The 17,255-nt window shown below is 48.0% G+C and overlaps 5 protein-coding genes across 5 annotated transcripts; 2 read left to right on the forward strand and 3 right to left on the reverse strand.

Annotated features, from left to right (window-relative positions):
- Positions 1 to 878: 878 nt before the first annotated feature.
- Positions 879 to 1,440, reverse strand: DACRYDRAFT_93117 (uncharacterized protein). The gene is made up of 2 exons (XM_040777125.1): positions 1,299 to 1,440; positions 879 to 1,242 (listed from the first exon to the last, which is right to left on the reverse strand). The coding sequence occupies exons 1-2, from the start codon at positions 1,410 to 1,412 to the stop codon at positions 916 to 918; spliced, it is 441 nt and encodes a 146-aa protein (XP_040631525.1). The 5' UTR covers positions 1,413 to 1,440; the 3' UTR covers positions 879 to 915.
- An 850-nt stretch (positions 1,441 to 2,290) lies between these two features.
- On the forward strand, positions 2,291 to 4,172 carry DACRYDRAFT_93118 (armadillo/beta-catenin/plakoglobin; the record flags this gene model as incomplete). Its single annotated transcript, XM_040777126.1, has 9 exons — positions 2,291 to 2,361; positions 2,413 to 2,485; positions 2,535 to 2,600; positions 2,657 to 2,761; positions 2,810 to 2,921; positions 2,968 to 3,185; positions 3,237 to 3,428; positions 3,473 to 3,672; positions 3,719 to 4,172. The coding sequence occupies 9 exons, from the start codon at positions 2,291 to 2,293 to the stop codon at positions 4,170 to 4,172; spliced, it is 1,491 nt and encodes a 496-aa protein (XP_040631526.1).
- DACRYDRAFT_75494 (RNA-binding domain-containing protein) lies at positions 4,154 to 4,874 on the reverse strand. The gene is made up of 2 exons (XM_040776140.1): positions 4,662 to 4,874; positions 4,154 to 4,560 (listed from the first exon to the last, which is right to left on the reverse strand). The coding sequence occupies exons 1-2, from the start codon at positions 4,807 to 4,809 to the stop codon at positions 4,265 to 4,267; spliced, it is 444 nt and encodes a 147-aa protein (XP_040631527.1). The 5' UTR covers positions 4,810 to 4,874; the 3' UTR covers positions 4,154 to 4,264.
- A 5,533-nt stretch (positions 4,875 to 10,407) lies between these two features.
- DACRYDRAFT_104516 (uncharacterized protein) lies at positions 10,408 to 10,870 on the reverse strand (the record flags this gene model as incomplete). The annotated part of the gene is made up of 3 exons (XM_040767942.1): positions 10,408 to 10,519; positions 10,570 to 10,739; positions 10,790 to 10,870. The coding sequence occupies 3 exons, from the start codon at positions 10,868 to 10,870 to the stop codon at positions 10,408 to 10,410; spliced, it is 363 nt and encodes a 120-aa protein (XP_040631528.1).
- Positions 10,871 to 15,194: 4,324 nt separating this feature from the next.
- On the forward strand, positions 15,195 to 15,698 carry DACRYDRAFT_104517 (uncharacterized protein; the record flags this gene model as incomplete). Its single annotated transcript, XM_040767943.1, has 3 exons — positions 15,195 to 15,216; positions 15,264 to 15,466; positions 15,513 to 15,698. 3 exons carry the CDS (start codon positions 15,195 to 15,197, stop codon positions 15,696 to 15,698), a joined length of 411 nt encoding a protein of 136 aa, XP_040631529.1.
- Positions 15,699 to 17,255: the final 1,557 nt, after the last annotated feature.

A 17,255-nucleotide genomic window follows, 5' to 3' on the forward strand; every position in this document is an offset into this window, starting at 1 on the left:
GAAGAAGTTATCCTCAAGGAGATTGCTGTGGACCTGAGGCAGCATGCAGCTTCTATGAGCACCACAGGCATTGATTCCAGGGATCTGAAGGGAAGGGGAAGGGGAAGGTAAAAGGATGCAAGCATGCTCCTCTCTCTCCATAGAGCTCAGAGAGACATGGAAGAAGAGTAAGACTGACACAGGATCTCACTGGAAAGGCCCTGCAGCAAAGCCTCAGCCTCCTCCATTGAAGATCCACCCAAAGGTCTGATGCTCAGAAAATTGGATAGAAGTACTTAGTCTGGCCCATAGTGAATACCTGCTATAGTTCTCTTTTTGTCCTTAATACAACAGCTGGTTCTGCAATGCTGATATGTGTGAAATTTTTATTCATGTATTTATAAGGTGGTTGATTTCTTTGAATCTATTTAACTATTTAAGCTAAGTAGTGGGAGGTGGGGACAAGAGGAAACCCCAAATTGAACAAGTCTTGCCCGGCTAAGGCAGACAGGCTCCTTAACCCCAAATTGAACGTCATTCCAGCTAAGTAGAAAATAGCTGGATGACAGGTTCAAAAGTGCGGAGCTTTAAAATGCTTACTAATTATCCTTGTTTTAAAAAAATGGTTAAGACCTTATCTGGGTCTGACATGTGGTGTGAAGGTCTGAGGCAGGTCTAGGGACCTGTCCGTTCCTGGCCTCCATACTTTCCCATAACTCCTCAGGAAACTGATGCAGGAATTGCATCACTTCTGCTCAGGAAGTCACTAGGTTTTTGGGTGGCTGCAAAGATGCTGTGTAGACCTGTTTAGGCCATCCGTGCAGCCCTCAAAAGGAAACATAAGCTATAGGCCAAGCTAAACCTTGCGTGGTCCGTTTCCCTATATCTACCCATATCTAGCTTGTATTACTATAGCTGAACTACCCTAGCTCAGGGTTAAAAAGGGACCCTCGGCCACGCGGTGAGTGCTTCCAACTTGCCCAAAAGGCGAGTCTCTTGCTTCCATCCCCCGTTGACATCCCGATCATCATATCTCTCGCGATCAAATCGCACCGAAGCGAACTCACTCAACTCGGCTCCCGACTTTCCGTCAAACACGACCACCTTGAGCGCTCGACATGTTTGCCCCAACTGCTGTGGAATAGAAATCCACTCCCGAGTCGTGAGATCCCGGAACATCTGGGTATGGAGGGTGAAGGAGACCATCTTCGTCATCAATTCGAATGCTTCCAGTGCCACGGGTAAAATGAAGCGGGAGACGGTCTAAAATGTGGTAGATAAGTGAGATGAATTCATAATGAACATGACTGTGCGCTTACATCACCTCCGTCCTCCGTCCACATGGCTGTCAACTCCAGCTCTTCGAGCTGCGACAAGTGCGTACAAACAGCCGCAAGTTCTACCATCCCGATATGCTCGATTTGCAGCCACATCGACTTGAGCGGGCCAGTCGACTGTTTCCACGCCGGCAACAACATGAACATTTCGATCTCGGGCCGGGAGAATGTGTCCTCTATGACTACGCGCTGCACTGGCCTCCCGGGTATAAGCATCGTGACCATTCCAAATGGACCACTCAGTGTCTGTAAGTGGGGCAGTGCGGTTCTGGGAAATGCTTGCAGTGTTTCGTCCCAGAACCTATCGGGCAATCCGCCGGCGGAGACGCTAAGCTCCCGGAGCTGTGGTAGCTGGTGCAGAAAGGCAACGCGGTGGGAGAGGCTGTTGCCGCACAGATCGAGTTCGAGGGCTGTCACGTTTGAGCTCAGGGAGATAGATAGAAGGCATAAGTTTGTCCAAATGTAGGGGCGAACTGAGAACACTAGGCGCCTGAGGTTGGGAAGAGAGCGCAGTATGCGAGAGAGCAACCGATCGAGCGCCGGGTAGAGATTGATCCTTGTCACCAACATAGGATCATAACCACAGGCCAGGAGGTCGAGTTTCTGGGCGTACTTTCCCAAACGAGGGTCGTGGTCCAGCGTCCGCCAGAGCATGATCAAAGATCGTCCACCGGATGGTCGGAGATTTGCATACAGGTGCGGGTCGCAGCGGCGTGGAAGGCCGCATTAGTAAGACAGACATTGTAGAAGTCTCTGCGCTCCTCGAGGAACACGTCTACTATGTGTTCGACAAGGTCGAAGGGCAGCATGTGAGGTATACGAGATGGTGGTGGTAGTGAGACAGCAGTTGGTTGGGGTGTCAACACGCAAACGTGTGGTGACGGTGATGTAATTATCACGTGCTCTGCCCAGGGATCCCCTTTGTCGGGTCCGTGATCTTCTCTGTACGAGGCGCACAGAGCGCTTTGCAGCCCATGTTGCCCACCACGCAAGGAGCGCCAACTCATAAGAATCATATCCTCACTTCTCATGGTCGACCTCCATGGTGAGTGTCGAGTGAGATGTATCTGAAGCCAGAATAAGTCCTTTTCCCCAGGTACGGACCGGACGGATTGCCGATCCATAATGCTTTCGTCATTGGCATTGCCGGAGGCTCAGCGAGCGGCAAGGTCAGCTAGCCATGTGATGTTGTTCGACTGCATTCTGAAGATGGTGTAGACCTACGTAGCAGAGAAAATCATCCAATCACTCCAGTCCCTCCCAAGCATCCTCATTCTATCCCAAGCAAGTCCCCAAACACGACTCCTGTAGAATGCTCTAATGTTCGACACTCTCGGCAGGACAGCTTCTATAAAAAGCATAATGAACAAGAGCTCGCACTGGCATTCTCCAACGAGTACGATTTCGATCACCCCTCCTCGATCGATATGGAGCTCTTCGCCCAGGTCTGTCGTGGAACCCTATCTCATCCTCCGCGCTTATCTTGCGTTCAGTGCCTCAAGGACCTGAAAGAATACAAACAGACTCATATACCCATATATTCTTTTGTACATCATCAGCGGCTACCAGAGACGAAATACCTCTACGGCGCTTCAGTAATCATAGGCATGTCCCCTCCCCTCCAGAGTTTCGTGGGCTCATCCCGTCCTAGTCGAGGGGATAATGACACTCCTCGATCCGGCATTGCGGGACCTCTACGACCTCAAGATTTTCGTACAGTGTGATAGTGACCTGATGCTTGCCCGTCGACTGCGACGCGATATCCAACAACGCGGGCGGTCAGTAGACGATGTCCTGAAGCAGTATCTACGGTTCGTCAAGCCCGCGTTCGACAACTTTGTCGGCCCGAGTGCCAAGTATGCGGATGTTGTCAGTCTCTTCTTTGTATGCGATAGAGAAACTACTGAATAGGGGAGGTAGATCATACCCGGAGCAGCGAATACCGTAGCTATCGACCTGGTGGTGAACCACATACGCCGGAAACTGGCCGAACGGCACGCGAGTTTCAGATCGGAGCTGTCTCGCGCCCAGCCGGCGATCGAGCAGGGTTGGGACGCAGAAGTCTCTAAATGGCCAGGTGTTGTCCTCCTCCGGCAGACTCCGCAGCTAAAGGTACTTCCACCTCTCGGTATTGAGGGGAAACTGATAGGTAGCAGGGAATACACACCATATTGCGGGACGAGACGACCTCGCGGGAAGACTTTATCTTCTTCGCTGATAGGCTCGCGACGCTCGTCGTAGAGTGTGGGATGGACCTGCTCCCATATGTGCCACACAGTGTCCAGACGCCGACGGATGCGATCGCCCACGGGCTGAAACTGACCGCCCATGTGTGCGGGGTGAGCATCATCCGCGCGTGCGTCTGTTTCTCCCTCCTCTCCCAGGCAGCTAATAGCGCGCAGAGGCGGTCCCCTACAAGCAGGACTACAGCGTGTGCTCAGGGACGTTCCCCTCGGAGCGCTGTTAATCCAGTCCGACCCAAGCACGGGCGAGCCACTGCTCCTGCACACCTCCCTCCCCTGCTACATCCTCCACCGCGAGCAAGCAAAAGACACCTGGGTATTCCTTCTCGACTCGCAGATCGGCACAGGCGCAGCAGCGCTAATGGCCATCCGTGTTCTGCTGGACCACGGCGTACAAGAAGAACACATCATCTTCCTCACCTTTCTCATCAGCCAGCAAGGCGGGCCCAACGTGCTGAGAAAAGCCTTCCCAGGAGTGAGGATCGTCACCAGTGCGGTGGACGAACTGCTCCTCATGGCATGGAGCGACGTAGACTGGGAGACGGGCGAGAGAAGGAGAGTGTGGAAGATCGTCCCCGGGATGGGACATATTGGGGATAGGTACTATTTATAGCCTAGACTAGGGGAAGGCGCAGCACTTGCATCTCATCCCCACGTAACATTGCGATTTTGTGGTAAAATCCCATCCATACACAGTGCAGAACATTACTGCTCTTCCTGCTCCTCCTGTTCTTCCCCCGTCTCAGCATTTGCGTTCGCGTTCGCATCCGCCTTCCCCACCCCAGGCCCTCCCTCCGAATGGTCCTTCAACCACTCCTCACTCTCCCAAATCGCCCTATTTCCCAGTCCTCCTCCCAGCCCTGCGGGACCCTTGATCGGCCTCGCTAGACTGACACGGAGGATCCGCTCGCGGAAGATGTTCAGGTCCATGTTGTCGATCGCGTCTTGGGCGTCGGCGGGGGAAGTATAGGTCAGGAAGGCGATACCACGGTAGGTCTGGTCTGGAGTGATGTTCAGCAAAATTATACAACGACAAGCAAATAGAACATGGCTATAGCAATACCAGCTATAGAACCAAAGAGAGAGGCAGGAATGCACGCACTAACGTTGTCCCTCGCCAGATCACTCGGGATCGTCGCGTCCACTATATCCCCAAAAGTAGAGAACGCAGCGACGAGGGCGTTCTGGTCTATCTCCGAACCGAGGTTGCCTATGAACACAGTGCGCTTCGTTTTGGTGCCTTGTTCCATGAGGAGGAGGGGTGGAACGAGGTGATGAGTATGCACAGGATGAGGAGAAGAGATATGGGTGGCCGAACTAAGGGCCGATGATTACCTAACGTCAAGCGCCTGCTCGTAAGAGTGAGCAAATGGGACAAAACTCAGCCTCACGGAGCCAGAATCATCTGGTACCCATACTGACTGAGGTATACTGCAGTTCTGCATGGTTTGGTAGTCCCTGCAGCAGTATGATCCGGTATTTGTTGTATCTGACATGGTATTACTCGGTATTACATAGTATCATCTCAGTATGCAATCCAATACCAATTGATACTGAACTATACTGTCTCATACCAATCATTCTGGTATTCCAGTATTGGTACAGTGTTCGTATCCATTCTGTGGAGACCCTGTATTACTCCTCATAGTCACAGCACTATATTTCTCAAATGTCCATTCTTCCTGCTCACCTAAGTCCTCACTCAGGGTCTACATCAGCTCCTGGTGTTCTCTTCTGAACCTGATCCACCTATGTAATCACACTACTGCACCCAAACATTGGTAAATTCTGAAATGCTTCTTTCCATCAATTCTCCTTTGTGATGATTCCCAATGCATCTTTCGGCACCTCCAGCTTCTGTTTACTGTGGCATACTGTATGTTCACATAGCATACCTTTTTTTCACCTCAATCTCTCTGTCTTCTTTCCTCCCCCTTTCTATCTATGCTCTCATTCTGTCTGCAATATGTCTACACTTGTACAGGATCTCCCCACACCTTGCCTCTCCGTGGTGTCTCCAACACAGCAATGCTTGTGTTGGAGGTTCACAGTTCCCTCCACTCACCCAGGTCTTCCTCAAAATGGTGGCAGTAACATCCCACTCCATACTGCAACCCTCGCCATACCCTGCCATCACTGTGGCCATGCCTTAGCCACCCATTCTCTACCATTCAATGCATTATCCACAACAACCTTGTACCCCACCATTTCTACTGATCCAGCTCCTCTGGTGCCATCCAACCTACCTGGTCCTCCAGCCAGCTCACATCCATATCACCCAAAAGACCCTGCTCTATTAGCAAATCTTCTCAGCATCTCAGCCCCCCCAGATTTCAGTGACTCTAGTGCACAGGATGCTATTCACCTTTTGGTTTCATCACAACAAGAACAGCACCTTACAGAACAACTACAGGACTCCGAAAACAGTATCACCTCAGAGAACACACATCATATAGTGTTAGCAACATGCTCTAACAGTATGCAGCTCAATACTGCACCTCACCCAGAAGGTCGACATGTGCGCCAATGTCCTATTTGCACCCGCCATGTCCTTCTGCCTGGTACAGCAAATCACATTGAGATTATGGTTCTCCTTTGGGTGTACTCTGCCTATCCAAATGCCCTTGACACAGTTTGTTCAAATCACCTGCACTTATTCAATTCCTGTCTTATATTTGTCTGTTCCAGTCTCATCACTCAGGAAATAAGCAATTCATCTGGTCTCAACTCTCTTTTGTTGAAGCGTAAGAGTGTTTCTATTGTCCTCCTACGTGCAATTCATCCTCAAATATCCTTTCAGATCAAATGCATCAGGCCTCCTTCACCTCGCAACATTACCCAGCTCTACACCTGCTGCTTCATTGGTTGCCATAGCAGCATCACTTTTCCCACATGTTCAAATACCACTGCCTTCCAACCAATCATCCCACACGGTCCCACAGAATATCACTCAGTATACTCTTGTACCTCTTTTCCCAAAGAACAATACAATGGTTCCCAATTCTCCCATGCCATCCACCCTCAGGGACATGGTCAAAATACTGTCCAGTTTTGTTCACCCCCAGCTGAAGGCACTTGGTATTCCTTTAATTGAATTTGGTATGCCATCAGTACCAATCCCTTTTTTGGTGGGCAACTGACATTGCTCTCCAAGCCCCAACTTACAAAGACCTGGATGACAATGCCCAATGTAATGCTGAATGGCTGTTGATGGATCATTTTGTAAGCGATACTGACACTTCTGGTCAACATGTGGCTAATGTATTGAGCTGTCTTTATTCTCATTCACCTCCTTTCACTGATCTTGCCCAGGCACCTGTCAACTTGGCCCAGCTTTGTCAACACATGCTTCACATCCACCCTCCTTTCCCCACATATCCTTATGCCTCACCCTCTGTTTTCTCCCACTCCTTGCCAATGTCTTTGTTAGACAGCCTCCCATTGCCAACTGCTGACCCCTTGTTGCCACCAGATCCAAGCCTCTTCAGGGGCACAACCAGTGGTGTATCTATCAATCATTCCCCCTTATCAACTGGGCCCCTTCCTCAGCCCTCCAGAACAATGGCTAATGCAATTGCAGCTCCAAGCACAAGTTCCATGCTCAGCACACACAGTAATGTATAATGCCTCTTGTACCACTGTATTCTCAAGCATTACTCCAGGGCAAGTCCTGTATTTGGTTCCTCCTCCCATGCACCACCTCCAATCCTCATCAATGCAGGGCAATATTCCAAATACCCATGAAGATCCTCACCCTGATTCACAGCTATCTACCCAATCATTTCCTTCTTGGTACCCTCTTGATGCTCCCCTGACCATTTCCTTTCCCATGTCCTCCAGTACTGTCTCTGCTCAATACTCCCCCTCTCAAACTTCAGGCAATATCAGGCAAAGTTGGGACCATCCTTTGGGTACAACCAATTATATGCCCAAGGCACAATCACAGGCCACTCCAGCTGATAATAATACCCTAGTACCAACAAATACCATGCTCATACCTGCCAGTACAGCTGTTTTACCCACCCCCCCTCCTGTCATACTTGCCAGTATACCCCCAACTCAGTCTTCATCCACCACTGCAAGGCCACACTCTCCCCATATGTCTGTCATAGACACATGGGTCTCCAGCTTCAAAACCTCTATCCAGTTTTTGAATCCCTGAACTCTACATTACTATCCACCCTGTAACAACCTCCAGGACACTTCTCTGGCCCTAAAAGATTACTTGTGCAATGCTGTGAAGCCCGTTCTAGGACTCACTCCAGATGTTCCATGGTCAATTGATGCCCTTCTGTCTGATCTCTGGTTTACAATTAGCACATATGTATCCTACCTTGTTCTTATCACTTGTCTACTCTGTATCTACCTCTCATTCCTCTTTGCAGTGGGAGTGGCATGGGGCTAGGCATGACACTCGAAATTTGCCAGGCAACATTCAAATGCTTTGCATCTTGCTTGACTTCCCTCAGCTTTGGTGAATACATGACATTGCATATCAAGTCACTCAGCTCCAGAGCTCCTCTTGAGGCAAGGGTACTCAGCTCAAATGAACAGGTCGAGCTTGCTGCATTGGGTCTCCTTGTTCTTGTATTCATGAAGCTATTCCATTTTGGCCCTGCAACCTTATCTCCTCTTTTGGTTCTGGCTGCTATTGACAGAGTGCAGTCCATCAATCTTTGGGTACTCCACTGGGCAGCACCAGGATTGGAAGATTTTACAGATAAATACATTGCCATGGGGCTGGCCGGCTGCTGGAAACCAATGTCGCAAAGCATGGTATAGCTATAGTGTCAGTTGCCATATCTGTCAGTTCACTTACACATGATAGGATCCCTTCCACCCAGAGCACCCTCTTGCTACAGTTATTTACAGAGCTGCCAACCTTCAGGTATGTAATCCACCTCTTCTTCCAACTTAGAGCCTCTCACCACTTGCTAATCAATACAGAAGGATACCGATCTGTCCAGTCCTCATACCCCTGTGCTGCATCTGGCTTGGCTCAGTATCATTCTCCATTGAACAATCTTTCTTACTGAGCAAGAAGATACTGCTGCACTACAAGCTTTCTCAGCTGGAATGAATGCCCCATTTCACCCCAACACACTACAGGATATGGTTTGTCTCATCAGCTAATCAGGTGTTCTTTTCTGATGCCTCACCCAGTATTTCAGGTCCTGGTCCTGAATCAAATTGCACCATCTGATCTTATCAAAATCCTTTGGTCAAACTGTTGAATCCATACTCCTGATGATGTCTTGTGGTCACTGGAGTGGGAGGAGTGCCTTTCAACCAAACTATCCCTTCCTAAGCAAAGGGCCCTCCAGACTGCCTTTAATTGCTTCCTGCACAACAGAGGCATACCACTGAAGGCTGCCAACATGCAAGAAACTGGAGATTGGGTTCCCCCTCCCTCATTCCTTCTTCACAACATGTGCAATCCCCTTTTCCATGCAACCATTTCTATCAAGTTGCCACAGGGACACCATACCTATACCCTCCCAATATGCATCTGGCCATACATCTTTTGTATTTCTATGTGATGCCACTGTACCTAATACCTTTGATGGGTAGGTGAGCATTGACTACAGCCTGTCATGCTGCAAATTCTGTGCATGTACATGCCAGGTATCTATTCCCCTACACAATGGGACAGCCTCTTGGTGCACCCAAACTACTGTGAACTGGCAAGATGACTTCAAATCAATGTTATTCATACAGATAATTGGAGATGTGCACCTTTGAGAAATGTACTCGATGGATACATACTAAACTATTGAACCTAGTTAGGTTCATGATAATCAATCCTTTGTGCTCTTCTCCATTCTCCTGTTCTTTACTTCTGTCTTGTGAATACCAAGCCATACAGCAGCCTGTGGAGGTGTAAGAGATCTTGAATCTCCTTTCTTGAACCCAGTGTTTACCACTCCGAGTCCTTGGTTGACTCTTTCAAAGCACACCTTCCAATTGGCTTCATACTACTCCTTAGTCTTTGTACACACTTTCCAGCCAAGTAGGTCATGGATCTTTGTACAGGCATGGTCTGTACTGTAGTTCTTGGTACTGTAGTCCTTCATACTGAAGTTGTCTGTCCTGGAGTTGTTGGCACTGCAGTACACTGTAGTGGCATTCTCTATACTATGGTTGTCTGTACTATGCACATCCACATTAGAGTCTAGCATACCACTTACTTATGACTTGGCCATGTCACTCCCTTGTATTCAGTTGTGTTCATGTCCCCCAATCTTTTGTGCATGACTTGTGCTAAACTCTGAGTAAACAGTAGTCACCTTCTCAACATTTGTGATCATCTGTGAGGGGGGGCCTCCCAACTGGAAACTGAAGGTATTCCCAAAGGATTTCACCTGCCCAAAGGCAAACAAAACTGCAGCCACAGTGATGTGTCACATTGGCCAGTATAGGTTTCCACTGAGACTCCAGGGTTAGTCATTGTCTCACCAGTTCATGCCAGCCTCAAGAGCAAAATCATGGTATTTACTAGGATCACCATACAATCTGATCCCATATCCCTGTTTGAACAGGTCTTGACTGATCAAACAATGCAATCTTCAAGCAGGACATGCCTTACTTTCATGGGTTTACCTTCATCTAGGTAAAACATGGGAACATATGCTGTGACATATCAGTGACTGCTGATGTACTTACTTCATTATTGGCATGCATAACAAGCCAATGCACATGCACATGCAGACTACTACCATATTCAACACACACATGGAATTAAAAGGAAGGACACAAGATTTGAGACATCCATCCATCACAACTGCATGAGAGATAACTTCTCTCTGTTTCTCTGAAGTAGTTAGTTAACAATCCCCATCAGGAAAATGTCATTCATCAATGGAGCCACCAACTCCAAAGTAGTTAGTCTCCTCATCCTTGTTGAAGGTGAGGAAGAACTCCTTCCCTCCGCCTCCCATGGTGTCAGGGCCAACCAGTTGGCTGGTTAATCTGATTCAGAAACATTTGTCTCAAGGTACTATCCCACTCACAGCATTGTATCAACAACATACTTCTGTAACTGCACAAATTTGTCAGGGCACCTGGTATCATACTCTATCAGATTGTCCTTGATGATGTCAAAAGATGCCTTGAACTGAGTATCATGATCTGTCAAAGCTTTTTGAACTCCTCCCATCCACTGTAACAGGTAAACGTGCATCTGTGTCAGGTAGTCAGCACAGTATCACTACAGACAATACTGCAACATACCACAGCACCTATGCCTGCCACCATAGCATACGGCAGACCGTTGAACAGACCCGTGTTTATGCAGGCTATCTTTGAAAACATGACTCATGACTTTCATCAGAGCCATGGAGCGGAATGGCCCACAGACATTCTCCACAGGGTTGTCCCAGTCACATGTCTCAAACAGAAAGCAGAATTCTCGACAGAGACCAGCAATCCATTTAGCAATATGGGTTTGTCCCTGGTGAACACTCCACCATAGTTGCTCAACAGAACCTGGGCTGTCTTTTCCAGCAGCAAATCACGGAATACAACAGGGTCAGTTGCTGTGACCTTTAATACATACAGTGAGTACATCATCAGATTGCATGCAGGGTGGAAACATACCATGTCAATGTACATGGTACTACCATGAACAGCCATGGGGATCACTTCCCCTCTCTTGGCCACTGCCTCAACCATGTAATCCCAGGAGATTTTTGCCCATTCTTGGGCCTGCTGTGTACTGGGCCATAGGGACATTGCAGCAGGCTGCAATGTCCACACTGTGGCCACCTCATTTAGCATGTCAATGATGGTGGATGACCCAACATCCTCAGTCTCAGGTTCCATCTTGATGGCAAATCACTGTTCAACCTCTTCACCCTGCTTGGGTGCTGACCACTGACCATGCAAAGAAGGGATAGTAGTAGTTGAGATGGTTTACATGCTTGACAAGCCCCCATTTTTGGGGATCTGTCCCAGCCAATACTCAATGGGATAGATGACAACCATTTGGTCATCATTGGTTTTGGTGAATCCAAGAGGCTTTCCAATGGTTACCAAATATTACATGGGTAATGCTCACAGAAGCTCACCATCTGATCCAAGCTGATTTGGTCATGCTTTGCCTTTTTTGACAGTGTGCTTTGCTTCCCTAAATCACTGGAGCTCCACCTCCCACACTTCTGAAAAACAGTCTCATATCAGTTCAAGTTTGTGTGGTGGTCACTGGGAGGGGTCCTCACCTGATTGCCTTGAGTCAAGTGGCTCTTGTCCTCACCTGTCGGATCAACCACATCAATCTCATGTTCTGGTACTGAAGAAAGGGGGACAAGTGTGTTGAAGTACACCACAGTGCCATGCAAAATTTGGGGACCTTGTACTGTCTTGTATCAGCTAGTACATCTCCGTATTCTGAAGGTAACTTACCATTGGTTGACACGCTTGAATCTTGGGCCTCCTGGACTGTACCCAGTGTCATTCACAACTGCCCTTCCAGTGGAGGTATGCATGCATCAATCTGACTCAACATGTGAATGCAGTCAGCATCAACATGAGACTGTGATCCTACCTCAGCCTCTGTAAGATGCATCAATCTCACGGTACTCACCTGATTGACATTTTCCTCACCAGAAGGGATGGCTGAGCTTTTGTGCTCGATGTTGCTTGCAGTCGCCATGTTACTGTGCTGGTCATGTAGCATTAGTTGTCATGACTGAGGTCAGATTAGGGCACTACCAAAGTGTTTGTTTCCACTTATCAGACTGGGGCTGTGTTCTTTCTCACCCTGCCTTCTGTGCTTGATAATCTTGCCATGTTTGGCATGGGCCAAGCAGTATTCCAAGTGTGGCATTCAAGTAACATTGCTGTATCTGCTTGTAATGGCCCATATTTCCTCTGTATTGGCCTAGTATTCTACCACATGTGCCTAACCATTGCTAATCTCCACAGTTAATGTAGTAGTACTAAGCAGTGACTCGAAAACCATTCTACCCTCCATTTTGTGTACCACCCATGTGACGTTCCGGATAAGGTTCCAGGTGATCCGTCTATGTATACTCAGGGGCTGGTGATGTAGTGTGTGCTGGACTGTTCTCTCAGTCTACCACCACTAGCAATTACACACACCGCACCATGATGCATCCTCTCCTGCCTGTCAGCCAGGATATCACTTCCTGGGAGCAATGGCAAGTGAAGACCAAGACTGTCCCTACCCCTGTGCTCATATGGCTTCGCTCCCCTTGTGGCATTTTGGAGTTCAAGTCACAACGTGCCAGATGGATGGCCTTCACAAAAGGTATCTACAATTGGAATGCACATTGTGCAGGTGATTGGGAATTTGTCCATGGGGGTATAGATGTACTGCTCAGGCAGCTCCATCTTCTGTCGAGGCAAGAAGATCTGCCCAGGTAAAGCCAATTTGTGGTCAGGTTCAGACCCATTCCTGACCCGTTTTGTTGACAGCCAAGCACATGCCTATTGGGCCACTTGTAATATTGCTGAGCTGTTGATGAACTTCCATCTACACTCTGGCCACCTCACTGAAGTGACCAATACCATCTCTTCACAGTGAGTTTTGATTGGGACATACATATCTGACTACTGCCCAGCATCCACCATCCAGATGACTTCCTCCTCCCAGGGATCCCCCACACACCTGGGAACAGACCTGTAAGCCCCATCTTGGAAGATCATGATGATCTTCAGTGGGAAATGTGAGGCCATTGTATTCTTGCTGTATCTATCTGCCTTGCTCATACGGGTTTAGTCACAGCAACCCAGACACTGTTATGGTGGATGAAATTTTTCAAGCAAGCAAGTTCAAAGTATGTGACAATGGAAAGGTCAAGAACTGCAAGCTTGTGGAGCAAGCTACCATCTATGACAATGCTGCGGACAACTACAACACAGTCTTCACAGTGAAGGTGGCGAGGGATTGCAGGTCAGTGATGAAAGAGGTGTTGTTCACCATGTACCAAGACTGTGTGAAGGTTCAGTAGTCCTCTGCAGGGCTGCTTGATAGGCATTAGTCACAGCATCTTTGCAAAGTCCTTTCCACATACTACTCAATATGATTTGATGTGACTGGAATACAACCTGTGGGAGGGAATTTTGCTTCCTTTTGAATCCATATGCATTGGTATCCATCAGTATTGAACCTCTACCCCCAGGAGTCTATCCATACCCTCTTGTTCTCTGTCCTATACCATGATGACTGCTCCAGGTGAGCACCCCCCATTGGACTTGCACATCACTAACCATACTCTAGATGGTGGTTATCCTGGATGGCTTCTCCTGCTTCTGACTGGTCACTATGGAATTGTGTATGACTTTTGCACACACTCACTGTTAGATGCTCCTCCCCTTGGTTGGTTTTTTGGTACAACTTGTATGCCTCTTTGTCTGTCTAGTGTTTCACTTACTAACCACCCCATAGGTGCATGGTACTTGGCTGTGATTTGTTTGCTTTGTGCAGCAGGCCTCTGGCATGGCCAGTATTCCATGTACATGGGCTGGGGTCATCTGACCTGGTTTCACACCCTTGTCTGATGCTTACAGTGGTTGTAGCCCCCAGGTTGTTTCTCTTCGGCGATGCTTTATCTCCAGCTGTACTCCATACCCATCCCTCAGATGATACTCACTCAAGCATTCTGTTTGGGAGGTCCGGAGGCACCTATTCCTTTGGGGCCTACCCCAGTTGGTCTCAATTGGCAGCACATGGGAGTTCACCCTCAGTTCCCCCCCCCCCCAACCCTGCCCTTGTGCACAACTGTGTTATGAGGTGGCAGGATTTGGTCATTTAGTAGGTATGCTATGGGCAGGTATGATGATTAGTGACTAACTACGGGAACAGACAATGAACACTTGATTGACATATTTGGCTGTACTTAAATGTGTTTGGCCCAGTTGTTGTGTTGTGTACATAGTCAGTAGCTTTGAACCCCCTTTGCAAATACCACTGTTGTAGTTGAATGGAGTCTATAGTGGGTGATTAAATTGATACAGCAGAGTCATATTCAAATGAATAATATTGTACTTCTCCCTGATGATCAGGGAGAAGTGCCTAAATCCACTGGCACCTTGCAACCTGCAACTAAATATAAGCAGCTTCTTTACCATGTGGACTTCCAGCCCATGAGCGGGATTCGGGCCTTCTATCTCCACCCTAATACATTGGACATTCCCACTGATTGGGCCCTTTCTCAGGGTGGAACTGAGGAATACCACATCATACTGAGATATACCAAGGATACCCAAGGCAGGAGGACCCAATCCACTGTGACATGTCAAATATCCCTGCCACCACGACATGTTCAACCCTGGGCCCATTCCAATATGGAGGGATACCTGAGTCACCTTCAGTCATGAATGTGGCCTCCACCCTTCCCCCTTCCAACACTGTTTTTCTTTTTGCTTTTCCTCAACAACAATGTCCTGAAAGTGGGTTTGGATGGACTTTGGAGAACAGACACAAAAGGCAACTGCCATTTGTGTCACACAGTTCTGGCCCATTTCTCCAGAGATTGTGAGTAGTCTACTCAGTAGTCATCCCAGCTCACTCAGTTCATAGATCCAACAAGTAACTTCATCTGTGGCTCACTCATCAACAAATGAAGGACATGTGATCAAGGCATCTAGTGACACTGCAGAGAACAACAATACCATGGCCCATCCTCCCCATACTCGTGCATTCAGGGCATGTGTGATGTTCCAAGTTACTGACACCTCTCAGGCTCTACAAATCCTCAAGAGTATTTCACCAAGATTGCACATGGCACTGCCATTCAAGGTCCTACCATCAAATCTGAGCCATCTATTGATGTCCCACGCTCACGGCAAATTGGCACAATTCTCCACACCCTGTCTGGCCATGAAGTTATCAACTTGTCTGTTGATTTGCACCCCTCACCACCAACATCTCCACCATTGCGGAAGGTGAGTGTATGTCTTTCTGCTGCAACACATGTTAATCCTAATGCAGCATTATTGTAATTCTGCCTCTCCTCTGCCTCAACACAAGCATGCAGACATGACATTAGAAGAACTATTGAGTTCCACCACACTGAAGGTAGCATGGCAGTATACTGTCAAGCAGCCACCATCCAGCTCTAGTGGTGAGGATGGTACTGAGATTGAGTCGGCAGATGAATACAAGGATACTGACTGAGTATGTGTGAATACTGCCTCTGGATGAACACCAGCTAATACCAATCACAGATCTATGAAACCAATTAGACCATGACCATTAAGAAGGTGGACACTTAATCCTGTGCATACACAAGGAAGCATGCCACCAGTCACCCTTCTCAAAAGAAGCAAATCACACCTGAGTCAAAGAAACAGTGCTTGTGTTCATACCCTGTCCCACTTCAAAATATTGTTAATGATGCCAAGAAGATCTTCCATGTCCAGCTGTATACAATCAACTTCTACCCTCAGACTAAGCAGACTCCAGACTACTTGGACAATGCTGTCACTATTGCCAACAAATGTGCCAAGGCCATGGGATTGAAACAGAATAAAAAAGGCAAGGCACCAAGTTATCAGCTGGATCTTGCCATGTACCCGGAACTTGGAAAGATGGTATGTTGTTTGTATTGCTAATCACACCACACTGTATGCTAAAGTCAGGGTAGATTTTGGGCAACAGCACCTGGGGTAGAAGTCACCTGAAGACCTTGGCCCAGGAGGTGGTGATAGATGCATATAGATTCTACCTGCATCCCTCTTTGGCAATGCATGCTCATTGTCATGCAGTCAACATGCTTCTCAGTGTCAACAACATGGTCTATGCTGAAATCGAGTTGAACAGCAATGTTGTGAAGAAATGCTGTGGCCCTTTCTGTCATCCCGCGATCAAGATGCTATACAACAGGGCATTCCTGGGGAATCCTGGTATGGTCAAGGGCTTGGCTTAAGAATATGAAGATCTTTTCAAGGCAGATATGTGGCCCTTGGGACTGGTTGCTGTGCTGAGCATGATGGTGTGCAGTGCAACACCTATTTACTTTGTTGACACTGACTGGCATGGTAGCTTCACTTCGCACTCCAACAGTATGCTTCTGGTGCTGTGCAATGTGATGAGAAGATGAGCTTCAGAAGTGAGGCTTTTGAGTCCCATTACTATGCCTACCTCCTGAATCTGAAGAAGTGCAAGGAGGAGAACCAAGTGGCATGCCAATGCATGCTGGAAGACTTGCTTTGGTGACCAATGTACGGCATGTGTCTGTGTTCTCGTGAACATCATAGCTCATTTTTTCTCCAGTACCATCACCAAGCAGGAGCAAACAGAGGAGTCCACCAGCAGCTGCATTTTTATGAATTTTGATGGGACAGAGGAGCTGGATGAAGACTGAGTGTACATGTGTTCATATTGTGGCCATTGTCACCATGATGACTGTGTGCTGTGTGCTTCACGCATCATATATAGGCTTTCACATGCTTAGCTTAGCATCTTACAACTGGAATACCAACTGATACAGGCGATGTCAGGGCACCAGCTCATTGCTTGGTCAAGAGACATGACTAAGCCTTTATGACATGGAAGTAGCTGGTATACCTTGGCATGTGCTGGAACCTGCTGGAAGGATTGGATGGTCAGGTGACCTGCTGTGCATGGCTGTGCATGACCTCATATAACCTCATCCTTGGTCATATGACCTGATCACCTGACTAGGCTGAGTAAGCAAGATGTTCTAGCAGGTTCCACCACAGAGGTATAAAT

Source organism: Dacryopinax primogenitus (assembly GCF_000292625.1).
Source record: "Dacryopinax primogenitus strain DJM-731 SS1 chromosome Unknown DACRYscaffold_3, whole genome shotgun sequence".
In the NCBI taxonomy this organism is placed as follows: Eukaryota; Fungi; Basidiomycota; class Dacrymycetes; order Dacrymycetales; family Dacrymycetaceae; genus Dacryopinax; species Dacryopinax primogenitus.